This window comes from Hyla sarda, chromosome 6, assembly GCF_029499605.1.
Source record: "Hyla sarda isolate aHylSar1 chromosome 6, aHylSar1.hap1, whole genome shotgun sequence".
NCBI classification, from domain to species: Eukaryota; Metazoa; Chordata; class Amphibia; order Anura; family Hylidae; genus Hyla; species Hyla sarda.
In genome coordinates, this window is record NC_079194.1 from 134,635,476 (window position 1) to 134,655,490 (window position 20,015).

General features: G+C 43.7%; 3 protein-coding genes across 7 annotated transcripts in view; 1 reads left to right on the plus strand and 2 right to left on the minus strand.

Annotated features, from left to right (window-relative positions):
* LOC130277462 (vomeronasal type-2 receptor 26-like) overlaps nt 1-17,977 on the minus strand; it is a 37,058-nt gene extending 19,081 nt beyond the window's left edge. The window contains exon 1 of the mRNA XM_056528134.1: nt 17,968-17,977. The gene's annotated coding sequence lies outside the window, so the exon portion shown is untranslated. The remainder of the gene's footprint in view (nt 1-17,967) is intronic.
* The window catches only part of LOC130276145 (extracellular calcium-sensing receptor-like), a 37,869-nt gene continuing 22,855 nt past the window's right edge, over nt 5,002-20,015 (minus strand). For all 5 annotated transcript variants that reach the window (XM_056525095.1, XM_056525093.1, XM_056525092.1 and 2 more), the window contains 3 exons: nt 18,543-18,770; nt 18,239-18,362; nt 5,002-6,959 (listed from right to left, as the gene is read on the minus strand). In XM_056525095.1, coding sequence (XP_056381070.1) covers nt 6,043-6,959; nt 18,239-18,362; nt 18,543-18,770 — 1,269 coding nt within the window. In that variant the 3' untranslated portion in view covers nt 5,002-6,042. The remainder of the gene's footprint in view (nt 6,960-18,238; nt 18,363-18,542; nt 18,771-20,015) is intronic.
* The window catches only part of LOC130277463 (olfactory receptor 4Q3-like), a 49,399-nt gene continuing 36,704 nt past the window's right edge, over nt 7,321-20,015 (plus strand). Inside the window, exons 1-3 of the mRNA XM_056528135.1 lie at nt 7,321-7,351; nt 7,899-7,978; nt 18,585-18,680. Coding sequence (XP_056384110.1) covers nt 7,321-7,351; nt 7,899-7,978; nt 18,585-18,680 — 207 coding nt within the window. The remainder of the gene's footprint in view (nt 7,352-7,898; nt 7,979-18,584; nt 18,681-20,015) is intronic.

The following is a 20,015-nucleotide window of genomic DNA, read 5'->3' on the forward strand; positions in this document are numbered from 1 at the left end:
TAATACTTTGAACAGAGGCCTTTTCCAAAATGAAAGAAGATATCTGATTGGTTGCTATGGAAAACTGGTCAACTTTTTCTCTGCACAGATTTTGATAAATCTCCCCCATGATGCGTATTCTGCCATTCAAACATTTCAATTTTGCTCTCATCTGACCACACTATATTCTCACAGTATTACACTGGATTTTCCAAATGCTGAGCAGCAAACTTTAAACAAGCTTCAACAGAGGTGGCTCTAGCATTAGGCAAGTTAGGCGGCCACCTAAGGCCTCACACTTGAGGGGGCCTCGTAGCCGCTTAACTCCCCCCCCCCCCCAAGTAAATAAAGTAAGTGGCAATCCGGGCAATGTACCACTACCACTACCTAAAGGTGGCTGCTATTACTACTACTACCTAAAGGGGGCTGCAACTCTTACTACCACCTTAAGGGGGCTGCTGCTTTTACTACCTAAAGGGGCTGCTTTTATTACATAAAAGGGGCTGCTACTACTATTCCCTAAAGTGGACTGCTGCTGCTACTACTACCTAAAGGGGGCTGCTGCTACTACTACCTAAAGTAGGCTGCTAATACTACCTACAGGGGGGCTGCTACTACTGTCTAAGGGGGATGCTGCTGCTACTAATACTTAATGGGGGCTGCTACTACTACCTAAAGGGTGGTTGCTACTACTATATACCGGGGGCTTCTACTACTATATATGGGTGGCTGCTACTACTATATATAGGGGGCTACTATCTATAGGGGGACCTACCTAGTGAGCTGCTTCTGCCTAAATGGATTAACTACCTACAAGTGGCACCTATCTACGTGGGACACCTGTATAATTGGGGAAACAATGTGAAGTGACCTGTCTACCAATTGGAGTAACCAAACTACCTAATGTGGAGGATCTAGCTACTCTTCCCCAACCCACTTATCTACCACTCTACTATCTAGGACACCAAGGGGGTTATTATTACTCTTTGGGGCACTATAGGTGCTGGAAAAGTGCAGAGCTCAAAATGTTTGTCTGGCAGGTTTTGTGGAGACGAGTTTTGGCTGAAAGAAATTGTCATGACGGTCTGGGCTGGATGAAGAATAAAAAGAAAAGTAAACAAGGACTTCGGGTTCCAGCCCCATGCGATAAGGACGTGTGGTTGAAGAGCTTCCTGCCCGCGCCTGCTACCCGGCCATTCCTACGAGCGTCATAGTGGTCTGCCAACCCTCCCGAGGAGCGTGTGTAGGTGGGGGCTCCTGCATGGACTGGTACCTGCTCCGTATGGGCTTGAAAACTAGCCAAAAGAACAGGGGAAGACGCTCAGTGAGAAGCGGCAGCAAATCCAATATGGCGGAGTCTCTGGCCTCCAGCCGCACTACCTCCCCAGCTATGTCAGATCGTGGCTCCATGGACGGGCTTGACAGTAGTGACCAGCGGGGCATAGACTACGCTTACCTGGCTGCTTAAGTGGTGAAGTACATTACCCCTAAGGTACTGGCAGCGGGGGTTTCCACCATTCAGGGGACATGGCAAAACCTGCAGCAAACGGTCACGCAGCATGGCGCCTGCATATCTGAGATTGAGGAGCAGGTGTGCAATGTGGAGTGCATGACAGAAAAGACTGACTCTCGCATTACATCTTTGGAGGCAGAGTGACATCGCTTGGGAGACATGGTCGAGGACCTAGAAAATAGGTCCTGACAAAGTAATCTCTGCATAGTTGGGCTCCCGGAATCTGGACCGGGCAGGGACTTCCCGCATTTATGTGAAATGCTCCTTCCCAGAGCGCTTGGTCTTCCTAGGCCCTGCAAAGTTGAATGGGCACATCGCTTAGGCCCTGATCTGAGGAACAGTGTCGGGGACAAGAGCACCCCTCCAGGCCTGGAACATCGCAAACCGACCCCCACAGGTGATTGTGAAATACCTGGACTTTACAGATAAGGTTGAGCGGGAGGACTTACTGTTTGAATGCTACAGGCTGCTTCTGTTTGAGGACTTCTCGGCAGAAGTTACCCGCAAGCGCAAGCTCTTGGCTCCACTGTGTACTTCTCTGCACCAAAAGGGGATCTGTTTTGCTTTAATGTATCCAGCTGTTCTGCGGATCTTCTACCCGGATGGCACGATAAGGACTTACCAGTCCTCAGAGTCGGCCTCAGAAGCTGTATGGCCATTTCTTTCTCCCCCTACTAGGCTCAGGAGTGCACTGACCTTGTCTCTCCTGATTTGCCCCCTGCAGTGGGGGCTTCCTCTTCGGCTTAACAGCGTTCCTAAGACCTGGATCCCTGGAGCTCCTCACCTAAAGAGCAGAACACCCGCTGAAGGGATTCTCCGCAGGAGATTGTCTACACCTTCCTGATGGCTTGTTGCTGCAATGTCGCCTGTTGCTGGTTGTATGCTGTGTCCCATCTGTATGTTCCTGTGAGCCTTCTGCTTCAACATTGATTTGCTTGCTCCAGCTGTTGACTTTCCCCATCAAAGGGGGGGGGGGGTGTCTCCTCTTGGTTTAGTATCAGGGCAGGTGGGCTTCGGATGACGTAATTCCGCCCTACACATTGGGATGTTTGGAGGTTCCTAAGGTAATTGAGACTTGAGTGGGGGCGGTAGTACTCGGGGTCTGGCCTGTTTTCTTTACTGGGTGGTTCTTGGTTATCCTTTAGGTTGGGGGGGGAGGGGGGTTAGGGAGCCTTATGATTAGCAAATTAGCAAATGTTGTGCCCATTCACAAGAAAGGTAGTAGGGAGAAATCAAGCAACTATAGGCCAGTAAGTCTGACATCAATAGTGGGGAAATTAATGGAAAACCTACTAAAGGATAGGATTGTGGAACATCTAAAATCCCATGGATTGCAAGATGAAAAATAACATTGGTTTACTTCACGGAGATCATGTCAAACTAATTTTATAGATTTTTTTTTGACTGGGTGACTAAAATAATAGATGGCGGAGGGGCAGTAGACATCGCATATATAAATTTTAGTAAGGCTTTTGACACTGCCCCACATAGAAGACTTATCAATAAACTACAGTCTTTGAGCTTGGACTCCCATATTGTTGAGTGGATTAGGCAGTGGCTGAGTGACAGACAACAGAGGGTTGTAGTCAATGGAGTATATTCAGATCAAGGTCTTGTTACCAGTGGGGTACCTCAGGGATCTGTACTGGGACCAATTTTGTTTAATATCTTCATTCGTGATATTGCAAAAGGTCTCGATGGTAAGGTGTGTCTTTTTGCTGATGATACAAAGATATGTAACAGGGTTGATGTTCCTGGAGGGATACACCAAATGGAAAAGGATTTAGGCAAACTAGAAGAATGGTCAGATAATGGTCAGAAATTTAATGTTGACAAGTGCAAGATAATGCACCTGGGGCGTAAAAACCTTCTGGCAGAATATAGAATATAGAACCTCAGTATCTGAGGAAAGGGATTTAGGAGTAATTATTTCAGAAGGAGTAATTATTTCAAAAGGTAGAAATACAATATAATAGAGCAGCAGGATATGTTAGCAGAATACTTGGATGTATAGGGAGAGGTATAAGCATTAGAAAGAGAGAAGTGCTCATGCCGCTGTACAGAACACTGGTGAGACCTCACTTGGAGTATTGTGCGCAGTAATGGAGGCCGTATCTTCAAAAGGATATAGATACTCTAGAGAGAGTTCAGAGAAGATACTAAACAAGTACATGGATTGCAGGATAAAACTTACCAGGAAAGGTTAAAGGACCTTAACATGTATAGCTTGGAAGAAAGAAGAGACAGGGGGGATATGAGACTTTTAAATACATAAAGGGAATCAACACTATAAAGGAGGAGAGCATATTTAAAAGAAGAAAAACTACCACAAGAGGACATAGTTTTAAATTAGAGGGGCAAAGGTTTAAACTTCATAACTGTGTGCGTTTGGGATGCGGGCCTTTGGCTGGTGTCCTTGTTTATATGGGATATGTTCTATGTCTAACATGTTTATATGTCAGGGGAATGTCCTGGCTTACATGTTCATTCTTTTGTATTTTGAAAAACCAAATAAGTTGTTTAAAAAACAAAAAAGAAAAGTAAACTATTTCAATTAGAGAAGATGCTACCTGTGAGTCGCCTGATGTAACTAAGGCCTTAGGCCTTAGAAAGTCTAGAGGTCCTTCAAAGCTTCAACTTGCTTTTCATTAAGCAATGGAGTCTTGCATGATGAACATACATACAGGCCATGGTAAGGAGTGCATTACTTACTTTTTTCTTTGAGACACCAGTACCTGCCAATTCCAGGTATTTTTGAAGCTCTCTACAAGTGTTCATTGGCTCTTGGCCAAATCTGATTATTTTTATTCCTTTTTCAGAAATCTTGTGAGGAGCACCTAGTCGAGGCAAATTTATGGTGAAATTATTGTATTTTCACTTCTATATTATGGCCTCAACAGTGCTCTCTGGAACATGTAGAAGCTTAAAAATGCCCCTGTAACCAATGCCATTGTTATATTTTGCAAGAATTAGGTTGTGAAGGTCTTGTGAAGGGCAGCTCTTTGCTTTTACCCATCATGAGATGTGTCTTGTGTGACACCATACCAATGCTTTTAAATTACTGATAGATTTTAGCTGTTGTCTCGACTTTCCATGCCTTTTTGCACTTCCCTTTCTTCATGTGTGTAATACTTTTTCCCTGTGTCAGTTCACATAATTAAACATAACTTAATTTCTGAGTTTATTTGTTTTGGTTTCTTTCTATGTATAGAATATTTGGTTTGTTACTAACATCTGGTGAAAAATTCATGTCAATAGCACCTTTGAAAATATCTAGTAAGAAAAATGACATCCAATGATTCCACAGCACACAGGAGTTTTTCCAAAAAAAGAGAAGGTGATTTATTCCATTCCCAGTGTTACAAAATAGGAGCTACGTTTCAGCAGCCTCTCGCCGCCATTTTCAATAGTAAGAAAAATGGTGACATGTTCAATACTTATATCACCCACTGTGTGTGTATATGTATGTAAATATATATATATATATATACACACACAGTGGACCCTCACTCTACAATGACCTCAGATTACAATATTTTCAACATAAAATTGGCTTTTCTGAACCATTATAACTTGAAACCAGACTAAACATACAATGCTACAGACAGTTCAGATCTGCGAAATGCAATGGCTGGAAGAACTGACCAATCAGAATGGGCATTTCACTGGTAAAACACCTGTATTACTGAAGCGCATGCACTGACTGGCTGTCTGGCAGTGCCTCCCTACTCTAAAGGGAGGTATTACATGTTCTGTACTACTCTTTACGTGTGCCAGGGTTAGCTGCTCCTTTGGACACTAAGTGAGGGCAGCTTTATTTTACTTTATTAGGATGTTGCATGTGCTGTACAGGACCCTGAAAAAGCTCCTGTCCTCTACATAAACAGTGATTTACAGCTTTCAGCAGATCTTTCTTACTTTTATATGTAAGAACTTGCTTTATCTATATTAGTTTTCAACTTATTTTTCTTATTTCCTCACTTTTTCTTATTTTTGGATGATATTTTAGAGCTTCAGAACCAATTGCCAGTATTCCATAGTTATGTTCTCAACATACAATGGTTTCAACTTACAATAGTCCTTCTAGAACCAATTAATATTGTATTATATACTTCTTTGAGGGGAGAACAGGGAGTATCTTTGGATAAAGTTCTATCCTACTTCCAGCATACAATAGAGCTGTCTTCTGTCATTAAACCTTTACAATTCAGTGATAATGTGATCAGATTATTAACCTCACCCTCTAATGAGATGACTGTGCTGATCATGTCCTAGTCTACACATTAAAGCTGATAAGTGATCTGTAGAAAGCATGGGATGTCAGCCTATTGTGTCTACTCTAGTACCCAGTGTAAAAACTACACATTTTTATACATAAATATAAACAGAACACAACCAAAACCAAATATGATTTTAATGAAGATCAAATGTAAATAATATGTAATTTTCTGATAACATATAGATAAAATCCTAACAGTGACAGTGAAAATGTAAAGATTTATTGTTCAGTATAATCACCATGATATTAGCATTTGTGGCCTATGTTACACCTAAGTTTTCCTGCCGATCTTACTTTTTGATATTAAATATTCTTTTGTGTTCATATGAGGTTTCAGGATAATAATGTGACATTTCGGGGCAAAAATACAACATATTAAACCAAGAGTGGATGAGAGGATGGCAAAAATTTCCACTGCCACCATGTATTTTCCCTTGGTGCTAACATAGGCTGGGATGAAGGAGATCCAGACACTGGTGAAAACCAACATACTGAATGTAATGAACTTGGTCTCATTAAATCCATCAGGGAGGTTTCGAGCCACAAAGGCAATGACCAGAGTCAAAACAGCCAAAAATCCCAAGAATCCCAACATGACATAGAAGAAAACGATTGATCCATCCCTGCACTCGACAGTTATGACACCTTTAGTTGCCTTCATATTGAGTTCTGGAGATGAAGGATACATGATGACCCATGTTGTGCAAATCACACTTTGGATGCTTGCACCCGTAAGAATCATGGAGTTAGGAATTGAGGAACCCACCCATTTCCTGAGGGAGCTGTTTGGTTTGGTGGCACTAAAGGCAATCACAACTGTAATAGTTTTGGCAAAGATACAAGACACACAAAAGGAAAATATAATCCCGAACACAGCCTGTCGAATGAGGCAAGTGATAATGGAAGGACGGCCAATGAACAAAAAAGAACAGAGGAAGCAGAGGAGCAGGGCCACCAGCAGAAGATAGCTCAGGCTCCTGTTGTTGGCCTTAACCAGTGGAGTATCCCGGAAGCGAATGAAAATATAGAGAACTGAGACAGTGAGAAGGGAGCAAGCACTGGTAAAGGTAGATAACGCTATGCCCAGGGGTTCTTCATAAGAGAGAAATTCTATAACCTTTGGGATGCATTTGACTCGGTTGTCATTGGACCACTGATCTTCTGGACACCTCAAGCAGTCAATGGTGTCTGAATAAACAAAATTTTGATTCATTGTAAGTTGATCAGTACAGTATTAAAATATGAAATATCATATTAAAGGGAAACTGTCATCAGTGCCACTCACTCTAATCTGTTGGTATAGGTAGGTAGTGCGGGTGACACTGAACATAACAATACTTACCTACCCCCGATCCGTGGCCCTGTTATTCTACTATCTTCTTTAATCCAGTGGCCAGCTTGGTGCATGGCAGGAGCACTCTGATGTCACCCCAGCTGATTCTTCAGACCTGTTTGCAGCAGGGCCCAGCTGAGAAGCAGCAGCAGTGACATTTGCATGCTCCTGGAGCCCCACCTGTGCACCAAGCCTGCCGCCAGATATAAGAAGATAATGGATGAACAGGACCATGGATCGGAAATAGGTAAGTATCATTATAAGCAAGTGACATCAGCACTACATGCTTGTATCAACAGATTAGTGCAGGTGACACTGATAACAGTTTCGCTTTAAGACTATAAGTCAACAATTGGAAGTCCCCATATATAAACACCCTGAACTTGTGAGAGCAGAGGGCTACCACACCCACTGTAGAGAACCCAGATTTTAGTAGGTGTTGTGTAATGTTTTATCAGATGACAGATAACAGATGATCATGTACAATTAATTTTAGTAGATTTCTTCAGCAGTTTTACAGGTTTTATTGAAACCACCAGCTTTGTCTTCTACAGACTATATCAGTGGCTGCTTTTGTCCACATCACAGTGAGGTTGTCATATTGGCATGTGGTGGAAAGGCCCCCTATCAAGTCCACCCTCTAACATCCAGAACAGAGAATTACCTCATTAAGTGGATTTTACTCTAGAGGATTTTTATGCCAATACACTTTATTCCTTGCTCTTAGGGTGATCCCAATCTATCACAGGGGGCCTGTGGTATTGGACATTTTGGGTAACATCTTATCTCGTAAGATCTTCTCTTTAAGTCCCTAGACAATGATCTGACTATAGGAATCTTCAAGGACTCTCAGAGTCCATTCACAATAGCTACAGTATGTCTTGAAGGGATGGAATGAGCATCTGTCAATTCTGGTAAGGTCCAATGGGCTTGTGTTGGCAGTGGGCTCCGCAAAGTTATTATGGTATTTGCATCATATCTTTGTCCCTGTTCTTTTCTCTGCAGCATCAGTCAGTTGTCCAGTCCCCACAATGTCCTCTCCTCTTGCATCCCTGCAGGTTCTTCCCCCTGATCTCTCTTTGTACATTGCAGCATCAGCAGAATTGAGAAATGTTCTGTACCTGCAGAGGAGAGATGGTCACTTATAGGCAGATGCCTGAAGTTCATCCCCAGGGCTGCCATGATTTGATATACCAGAGTGTGCACTCCTATACAGCCTGCCCTTTGTCCCAGCAACTTAGGATAGCTAAGCCCTGCTGTTTTTCTGCACTGTGCGTTTATTTATTAATAGGTATTGCTGAGACTTGTAGTGCCATGGAGCACCACTGCATATTTATTTTTTAATTAGCTATGCTGGGAGCGTAGTGCTGGGGTTGTAGTGTCTCAGTGTTTTACTAGTTATTTGTTGCTAAAGAATAAAATTACTTTTAGTACCTCATGTTTCAGTTTTTAATTATATTATTTTAGAAAACTGAGTAGATGGACAGGCATGACAAGGAGCCACCGCACAATTCACTTACACTGCCAAGACTTAGGAGGTGCTGCTATGTCAAAGTGTCCGTGTTTGTCACAGTTGTGAAGCAGGAATTATCTGGGGAAGATATTCGGGAATATGATGCATACCATTCCTTGACAAAATAGACACCAACAGTGGCCCATTCCTGGAAAACCTATGTAACCAGAAAAGCTTCCATGGTACACAATTTATTTTCTAGGAAAAAAACTGCTATTGGTTTCTATTTGACCAAGGAATGATATGCACATAATTTTAGGATATCTTCATTACACTCTTCCTGCTCCACAACTAACAATATATGGGGGCACAGAGGGGGCCTGTCTACTATATGGGGGGAGGGCACAGAGAAGCCTAATACTATACTTTATGGGAGCACAGAGAAGCTTAATACTATATGGGGGCACAGAGGGGGGGCTAACTAGTATACAGATCGGCCTAATTCTATATGGGACACAAAGGAGGGCCCAATATTATATGGGGGCTCAAATGAAGCCAAACTATTATATGGGGAAATATTATTTGTGCTGCACGCTATACTGCCTTTATACAGTATATGGCGTTTTAGATCCTGGCAGATAGGTGCCAGTGAGATATAACTAACAGTGCTACCATTTGTAAACTTTTAAAAGTGTCCTTTTTCATTACCAGTTGAGGAGTCATAGAGGCAATACCAAGCAACAGCCGCACACCTCCCACTCCTGTCCCACTCTGCTCTGTATTATTGACATACAGGGTTCGGCATTCAACGTGAAGCGCCGTTCATCAATCAGTCAAAGCAGGTAGGGGTGGGGAAGGTACCCGGCATGCTGCTGTGGATTGGCACTGTCTTCATGACACTTTAGTTGGTAATGAAAAGGACAATTTAAAAAGTTTGCAAATCAGTAGCACTGAAGGTACTGTCAGTTATATGTATCTGCTGGGACCTGCAGCTCTGTACCTGGCATAGACAGATTCTTTTTAAGGGCCTGCAATGGATCTTGAAAAGACATATAATGATAAATTTGCCTGCTGACTATTGAGTTACCAAAGATTGCTATAAAAAATTCACTGTAGACTTCCTGGTGCTGTGGTCAACACCTCACATTGTCGCCCAGCCAATCACTGGCTGAGGCAGAAAACCACTGCAGCCAGTGATTGGCTGAGTGGCAATGTGATGTCTTGACCATAGCTTCAGGAAGTGCAGTGCAGCGTAGACCAGGCACGGTGATAACAGAGATTGTGGGAGATGTAAGTACAGGCTGGTGGCATTTAAGCAGGAAGTCTTGGCATATTGTAAGAAAAACAAAAAAAAAAGTTTTCCTCTACAACTTCTTTAAGTCTGCAACTTTAGGCCTCGTTGACACAGAACTTCTGCTGCCTAGGGAATGTCCACCCAGAAATGATTCAGGCATTATATTCTGCCATGTTAACATAGCTTTAATGATCAAATCTTCAGTTAATGAGGGCCCTTTCACACTTACTTATTTTCCGAACAGAACTTTGCTACGGAATTCTGCTCTGAAATTCTGGTGCAGCAGCCTCCCCTTGTTTTAATGGGATCCTGATGCACCATTCTAACTTCAGAATTTCCATGGGAGGCTGCTACACCAGAACTTTCAAGTAAAACTTCCGATCCCAGTCTCAGCCAAAAGAATTAACATGTTCATTATTTCGGCAAATTCTGCTCAGAAATTCATTGCTGTCTATAAACACTTCTAGATTTAGTCAGTGCCCACTACAGATATTCCAGGTGGAGACTCCGTAGTGTGAATGAGCTTTTACTATTGTTACCCCAGTGCAAAACACAGATTATTGCTACTCCTAGGTTGATGTTGTTCTACTGAGAGCTTGAGTCTTTCCACTTGTATTGTCTCATTGTGGGAAACTAATGGTGAAGGCAGCAGTTCATTTCAAAAGGTAAGTGCAAGCCAAGGCACCTGACAGACACATTCATTTTTCTGTTGCCTTTCTCCCAGCCTGATGTCTATCTGGTTGGAAAAAGTAACAAAGTCTTTCAAAATAGCTGGTAGGTCACAGCCAGCCATAATACATCCCACCAGTCCTTCTCAGAAGGAAGCCACAAAGGCCTCTGTCAATGTTTCAATCACACTCCCTCCCATAGACATGAATGGAGGGGGCGTGACCTGACATCACGAGGGAGCGTGGCCGTGATGTCACGTCGTGGTCTCGGAGGCAGTGCCCGGCACAGAATGCCGGGGGCTGCATCGAGATCGCGGGGTTCCCAGTGGCGGGACCCCTCCAATCAGACATCTTATCCCCTATCCTTTGGATAAGATGTATAAGGCCAGAATTCCCCTTTAACAACATGATGACTATGAAACATAATACGAACCAAAGCAGCGGTTCAGTAGTGATCCCAGTGGATTGACACACACTGAGGGATATTTATCAAAGTTGTCTATGTCCCGCATCAATATAGACCAAACTACAGAGGGTTAGGTTGGTCTATTGTGCGCCTAATTTATCAAAAGGCTCACGGCTCTTGATAAATTATGTGCACAGACTTCGGGATCTATGCTTTAGACTGTATTTAAACCTTCTCCAACATGGTCTGACATTTCGGCGTACTTTCAGCCGATGCGACTTGTCGCTGAAAAGTCGCTTTTGATAAATTCAGCACCAATGCATTTTCCAACGCATTTCCGTCTAAAATAGACTAGAATGCATCATGTTCTAAAAATCCTCTAAAAGTCGCAGAAAAGTCGCACATATTTAGACTATGACTTTCTGTGCGACAAATTTAGACAGGAAAAACCAGTCCAAATCCTTTGATAATTTTTGCTGTAGCTCATAAACATCTGAAAAATCATCTAAACAACATATAAAATAAGTTTAAAAAAAAAGCTCAAAACATAGGCCTAATCTAAAATGGCATCTTGACAATGTGTTGTAATAAAGACTGACGCGTTTTAAGGGCTAGTGTGCCAACACCCTGAGGCTTCCCCAGACACCTGTGCTTGGACTCAGCTTTTCCATGGTGGGGTGAGATTTATTTGCTAGTTTGTGACTACAAATGATGAAGCATTCACTTATTTAAGTCCCCTAAGGGAACGTTTAAAAAAAAAAATAATAATGAAATAAAGTTTTTAAAATAGAAAAAACTCAAAATCCACCATCACCCTTTTCCCATGGTTGGTATGGTTGCATCGAAAAGAAATCTAAAACATTCATAACATTATTATAACGCTGTAAAACAAGCCCTCACACCCGTCTATCGATGAGAAAAAAAAAACAACTAAATCTGTGTAGCCAAAAATCACTGTAAGGAAGGAGTTGACTAGCTTCTCTATGGTTCAATATATACAGTTTTATATTGCCATCTGGTGGTAGAGACAGAGAATGCAAGCCACAATTAGCAGCAGTAGTTCTTGTTACAGTATAGGTGTGACTGCTGAGACCCAATTAGCTCCTAGCAGGCTATAACTACCCCTCCCCCTTACTACAATAAATACTTAAATAATAACTGACACAACAACAATTTAACTTTTCCGTGGGTGGGGATCGGCCACAGCTTTATTTATAAAATTACTTATATAAATAACAATTTAACTGTAACAAAGACACCGATTGGCTTCTTACCAACCCGAGAGGTGCTGCCACACTGTCCTGTGTGGAGGTCTACCCCAGGTTGACCCCGCTTTCACCGTCTTCTTACCGCCAAGCTGTGACTTACAATAAACAGAGATACAAAAAGGGAGGGAGGGAGGGCAAAACTCTGGGTCCTGGGCAGATTGAGGGGGGAAGGGAGGCACCACAGCTATAAATACCCAGGGGAGGGCCTCTGAAAGCCCGGGAAACTATTAAACCCCTGATTGGTGCACTCCTTCCCCCCCCACCCATGGGACATACCACTGTAGCCATTTGCAAGTTTTACAGGCGGGGGAGGGGGCTAAAAACCTTGCCTGTATATTTCTTAACCTCTTACTGCTCACCAGTCAGGGGGCAAGCTAGTTATGCACAGCTTGCCCCTCCAGACTGCTGAGACACAATTAGCTCCTAGCAGGCTATAACTACCCCTCCCCCTTACTACAATAAATACTTAAATAATAACTGACACAACAACAATTTAACTTTTCCGTGGGTGGGGATCGGCCACAGCTTTATTTATAAAATTACTTATATAAATAACAATTTAACTGTAACAAAGACACCGATTGGCTTCTTACCAACCCGAGAGGTGCTGCCACACTGTCCTGTGTGGAGGTCTACCCCGGGTTGACCCCGCTTTCACCGTCTTCTTACCGCCACGGAGGAGACCAGTTAGCCCTACACTGGGCTCCGACCCCCACCCAAGAGATAGTGGATAGCCAACACCTGGGGCCACCTCCAGCCCCCCAGCACACCCAACACATTTCCTCTCCAGGAAATCCGCTCAGCGCTTTTCCTCTCCAGGAAATCCGCTCAACACTTTTCCTCTCCAGGAAATCCGCTCAACACTTTTCCTCTCCAGGAAATCCGCTCAACACTTTCCCTCTCCAGGAAATCCGCTCAACACTTTTCCTCTCCAGGAAATCCGGGTACCTGCCACCAGGACCAATTTTTTTAATTTATTTATTTATTTTTTTATAACCCGTGTGAACTCATCTCTCAGACTCGCCCATACACCGAAGAGTGCTGCAGCACTCGCACCACCTTGAAAGCCGCTCTCAAAACAAAAACACACATGGGAAACATCAAACTGGGCGAATATAGCAACACAACATGCAGATCGCCCGCGGCCGTCGTGCAGCGCTACCCTCTCCGGAAACCCAGCCACCTCCGCCGGCCCCGATACAAAAAGAGAGCAAATCCAGAACTCACAAAACAGTCATTCGCGGACCCTCATGGAGCACGAGCTGCGTGTCCCGGATCGCCTAAACCAGTCTCGGACCGACGGGCCTTTACTAGTTTTATTTTTTATTTTATTTTTTTAAACTTTTACCATGAAACGCACAAAATAGGCACCCAAAAACACAGACACCCAAGTCCCATGGAAGGAGACGAGGAGAAAGAAAAAGTGCCCCATCCACATAGCCCTGAAAAAAGCTAGCGCAAAAACTCGGATTAGAAAAATTACGCAAAAGCGACAACCAAAAACCTGCAGCCGCCACTAAGCGACCCAAAAACAGATAGGAAAAACCGGTCGCCGACAGCAAGGCCACCCACTCGCGGGCCCAGCCCCTAGGTATACACCACCCGCAAAGCAGAAAGAAACTCACCCCCTGCCATGTGCCGTGCAGCACAGCGGGAAAGCCACCCAACTTTTTATTTATTTATTTTTTTAAAATTATTTATTATTTTTATTTATTAATTAATTAATTTTTTTTTTTTTTTTTTTTAGCTGATTCACATGAACAGGTGAAGATCCCACATCACATACTCAGAATGTTATTTGGATACACTGAGAACACTGCCCAAATCTCGAACCTCCTTGGAGAGGTGACACAGCAGATAACTTCCGTTATCACATCCTATTAAAACGAAACAGGAAATCAAACATTAGCCTCGTAAGGTCACTTCAAAGGGCATACCAGGTACCGAAACCAATATTTATTTATTACTTTTTTTTTTTTTTTTTTTCTTTATGTTTTTATCCCCTGTCCACAGACCCTTTAGAACCTCCGGGACCCTCCACGACTGTAGATAGACATCCCGGCCTCCACACCAACACCAACCACACGCAAGTACCGTACCGTGAGTGCGACCAAGTCGCAGGAGCCACCAAAGCGGACCACAAATTACACCACTCTCCCCGATGACCCACGGGCCGGCCACACAAGCAACCCTCCGGAACTACAGCCAGAGAAAACAGGACAAAGCGTCAACACCCAATACCGACCCAGGGAGCATAGCCCTGAAAGAAATTGTAACTCCAAACAGCGAAGCACTAGATGCAACAGACAGAGCACAGGAAGAAAAACACGCCCCGTGATCACTCAAATCACACACTAGAAAAGAAGAAAAGCATCACAAAATTAGCGCGCAACCAAGCGCAGGGGACTTGCAACCCACACAGTAACGTTACAAGCCTAGAACATGAGCTGCCGAAGCAAGCACCCAAAGTCCCACAACCAACACCAAGGGAGAAGCACAAACAAAACCCCAAGCATGGCAGAAACCCACCGACTACCAAGACCCAGGGGTAAAACACCCCACAGCACCACTGGAAAACCAAACACCACACCAACAACCGACCAAACCAGCCACATCCGAGAGCAAAGCGAGCTCCCCGTGCAGGGAACTGAAAGCAGGCCAGGCCACCGCATGACCCTTGAAAAAACCCCAACCAACCGAAATGTCAGCCCAAAGCGTACCAGGGGCACATATGCGGGGGCCCAAATACCAGACACCCTCGGCGGCCAAAGACAACCTGCAGGAAAAAACTCCGCCCAGAACCATATTCCATGCGGAACTTACAGTAAACCAGCAAGGACCGGAACAGGGGCACCTAGCGAGCCCCGAGGAAACCAAAGCAGAGAAAACGCAATCACTTCCCGTCCACAGGAAAACTGCAGACCAACGCCAACGCGGCATGCGGAAGACTGCAACAAACCACACCCCAACAAGCGTAGAGCACAGGAGAATCCCCCTCCGGAAAACCACCACAAACAAAAGAACCCACGAGGAAAGACAAACTGAGACTCAAAGCGAAACCTACCCACCGCCACATCAGCTAAAGCACCCAGCACGACATACAGGAGTCCCATGCCTACCAGAGATCGGGAGCAAAACAGGAGAAAACATCAGACAAAACACTAGGACAAACAGAGCAGCGGAGAGGGACTACAACTAGTGACGGAGAGAAACACCAAACAAAGGGGGAGAAAACCAAAAGAAACAAAACCGTAACTGGGTGCCACCGATTCAAAATAAGGAACAAGCCTCAGGAGCTAAAACCACAAAACCCGGTCATCCAGAGCGTAAGGCCAAAAGACCACTCACCTAAGCGTGCACCGCAGAAATTGATACCACACCAAAGCACCCCGTCAAGAAGAGACGTACCCAACTCACAACCAGAGACCAACATAGACATACACCTATATCCGAGACCCAAACCCAACAAACCCACAGGAACAAAAGGTGGAAACTACCAGAACAGCCATAAGCACACTAACCGGGGAAGGAGAGGGAACCAACCCAGCTAGCCAGTTGAAGACAACTGGCCTGCCAAAGCACCAAGGGCAGGCACGAAAATAGAGCCCCCCCTGCCCCCCCGCAACAGCACACTCACTAAGTCCAGAAGATGGAGAAGGCACAAAAGCAGGAGGAACCACTTCACCACCGCAGGCGTTGAACAAGGCACGCTGGAGACCACCTGGTTGCGGGTACTCTGCCGCCGCCCGGAATGGCGCCGGGAAACCAGCAGCAGAGAACTCAGGAAGAGGGACAGCAAGAGGTGATGGAGGGTTTGGGGTGCAGTGGCTGCCTGAACCATGCGCCGTGATCCGAAGTTTACAGCGATACAATTGTCGTGTCAAACAGAGTTGCGATATAAATACATATATATATATATATATATATATATAGATATATATATATATATTTTATTTATTTTTTTTTTTTTTTTTATTTTTATTTATAGGTATGAAAAGCGACCAAAATACGCTATATGGGACTGTAGAATTTATATATTTAATTTTTAATTCGCGCTTACACGCGGATCAAATGAGGATATATAACTTGATAGTGCGGACATTGACGCACGTGGCAATACCACATGTGCCTGTGTATAGAAATCTACACAGTTTGTACTTATTTATATTATTGTAATTTTTCTTTTTTTTTTTTTTTTTTTAAATTTTTTTTTTTTTTTAAATTTTATTTTTATTTATTTATTTATTTATTTTTTAAATTAATTAATAAATTTTTTTTTTTTTTAATTTTATTTTTATTTATTTATTTATTTATTTTTTAAATTAATTAATAAATTTTTTTTTTTTTTTGCGCATACGCCATTGAAGGAATGCTGCAATCGAAGACATATTTAGATAGTACGGACATGTACGCACGCAGTGATACCATATACATGCTTGATGTAATACAGTTTTTATTTTATTTATTTATTTAATTATTATTAGTTATTTATTTATATTTTAATTCATGTTTTTATGTATGGGGGAAAAAGGGGGGGGGGGGAGTGATCCAAACATTTATCATGGCAAGGGATTTTTTTTTCTTTTTTTTTTTTTTGTGTGCGCAATGCTATAGCTCCATAGGGAGCCACAACACTGCACACACAGATCACTTGCCATGTATTAACATGGCAATGATCTGGGTTGTCAGTGATTGATTGCTCAAGCCTGAATTTCAGGCTTGGAGCAATCAATCCACGAGCGGACGCGCAGGAGGCAGGTGAGTGACCCTCCTGCTGCGTTCCAGCTGATCGGGACATCGCGATTTAATCGCGATGGTCCCGATCAGCCCGACTGAGCAGCCGGGACGCCTATACATACATCCAGATGCGGCGATCAACTTTGATCGCCGCATCCAAAAAGGTAATGCCGGACATCTGCCCGATCGGCGATGTCCGGCATTAGCACGGGTCCTGGTTGCTAATAGCAACTGAGATCCGACGGCTATGATGCGCGCTCGCCTTGTGAGCGCGCATTATAGCTGGGAACACGCAAATGGACGTTAATAAACGTCCATTTGCGCAAGGCTATACAAAACAGCCGCAGCAACCCAGGGGGCCGCCACCGCAGACGGAGGGGACAGCAACGGGGAAGGAGGCAAAGCGCGCACATAAGGAGCACGCCTGGCAAAGGGGCTCGGGCCAGGGGCAGAGAAGTGGATTGGAGGAACGGGCAGGGAAAAGGATTAAAGGAACGGGCAGGACGGGCGGACGGGGGTGGGGGGGGGGGGGATGGGTGGCAAAGGAGGGCGGGACTGTGAGAGGGCGAGAGGTCCGCCAGCCTCCCGAACCTAACGCCAGGGTGCAACAGGAGGGGAGGCCAGCTCAGCCACAAGCGAGCATGCCAACCCTCACCCTCCTGCTCCATCCGGGCCATAATATAAGGGGCAGATACATACCAACCGGCAGACAAAACTCCGGGTCCTGGGCAGATTGAGGGGGGAAGGGAGGCACCACAGCTATAAATACCCAGGGGAGGGCCTCTGAAAGCCCGGGAAACTATTAAACCCCTGATTGGTGCACTCCTTCCCCCCCCACCCATGGGACATACCACTGTAGCCATTTGCAAGTTTTACAGGCGGGGGAGGGGGCTAAAAACCTTGCCTGTATATTTCTTAACCTCTTACTGCTCACCAGTCAGGGGGCAAGCTAGTTATGCACAGCTTGCCCCTCCAAATGAGGAATTTATAGCACTCCATAGCCATGCCATCTGTATACTTTATATTACAGTAATAACCTTGTAAGCCTCCTTTAAAATTGAAAGTAGATATAGGGGGAGAGTTATCAAAACCTGTCCAGAGGAAAAGTTGCTGAGTTTCCCATAGCAACCAATCAGATCGCTTCTTTCATTTCTGAAAAGGCCTCTGGAAAATGAAAGAAGCAATCTGATTGGTTGCTATAAGCAACTCAGTAACCTTTCCTTTAGACAGGTTTTGATAAATCTCCCCCATAGAGTTTATAAAAGTAAAGAATATTTCGTCATTTAGAAAACAAAAACACATACGCACCGGTCTGGTTGGAAATTTCTCCATCTGAACAGGGATGACAATCATAGCAACAAAATGGCTGACCTTCCCGGGGAACCTTTCTGAATCCTGGGGGACAACTGTCACAACACACAGATGGGGGAACCTAAAAGAATTAGGACATTAATGAAATGATATTATCAGTTCTGGTAGAAATTGTAGTATGCATGGAAATTGTGCAAGCCGAACAGAGAACACTGGGAGTTGTAGTTGCAGAACAGCTGTTAAGCCACAGGTCAGAGACAAGCACTATAATACAGCATAAACTACATCAAGATCTATTCACCTCTTTGTACCTCTCTCCCCATATTATGCTCTTTTCATTCAGGACGAGCTTTTCACCATTGGGGCCCCAGTCATCAAAGATTCCCACTTTAAGGAGTCCCCCCTTCAGATCCTGAGAGACTTGCCAGTTCAGGACATCGTAAAGTCCTTTCAGCTCTCCCTTTTCGTCAAAGGCGACTCTCTCCCTGGCCGAGTTTAGGAACTGCACACGTTTAACATAATGGAATAGCTTGAAGGCAAAGAAAAGACAGAAAATGGTTACATGGTGCATGAGTATAGGAGATTCATCAAAACTTGCTTAGAGGAAAAGTCGACCAGTTGCCCATAGTAACCAATCAGATAGCTTCTTTCATTTTTAAAAAGGCCTCTGAAAAATAAATCTGATTGGTTGCTATGGGCAACTGGTCAACTTTTCCTCAACACAAGTCTTGATGAATCTCCCCCGAAGGGGCGAAAAGTTGACCCTGAGATCTCCATCTTGCTACACTAGACAAGCTCTATTATAAGTCCCCTGGCTATATCCAGAGATGGGTGGTTGTCTGAACATTTGGATCCCGACCAATCAAAACTTTTTATATGTTCATGTGAAATGTCAAAAGTTTTTTTTTATGATGACAAGGACACGTTATTGTTGCTGTCAGATAGGTGAATAAACACCTGGTGACAGATTCCCTATAAGCTATAACATCATGGGACATCTAACAAAAACTTTTTTTTATATATCAACTGGCTCCGGAAAGTTAAACAGATTTGTAAATTACTTCTATTAAAAAATCTTAATCCTTCCAATAGTTATTAGCTTCTGAAGTTTTCTGTCTAACTGCTCAATGATGATGTCACGTCCCGGGAGCTGTGCATGATGGGAAAATATCCCCAAAAGAGCTGCACAGCTCCCGGGACATGAGTCATCAGAAAGCAGTTAGACAGAAAACAGCAACTCAACTTCAGAAGCTAATAACTATTGGAAGGATTAAGATTTTTTTAATAGAAGTAATTTACAAATCTGATTAACTTTCCGGAGCCAGTTGATATATCAAAAAAAAAGGTTTTTGCTTGGAGTACCCCTTTAATAGGCAGACAATATGATAGTATACTATAGTACAACACAGTATATCATCACCGATGGGGATTCTTTACTGTAAGAGCAATGAGACTATGGAACTCTCTGTCACATGATGTTATGATGTCTGACTCAATAAACAAGTTCAAAGGGGGCCTGGGGGCCATTCATGAGAAATATAATATTCAAAATTAAAGGAACATGATATCTGGAGATGGAATGTGGATCAGGGATTTATTATAAATGTCATATTTGAAGTTGAGAAGAAAGGTTTCCCCTTGTATGGGGCAGTCGGCATCTGCTATATAAGGGATGTACCCAGTAGGGTTATAGGTTGAACTGTACAGGCCCTTGTCTTTTTTTTAGCCTTCTCAACTATGTAACTATTAGAGATGAGCGAACTTACAGTAAATT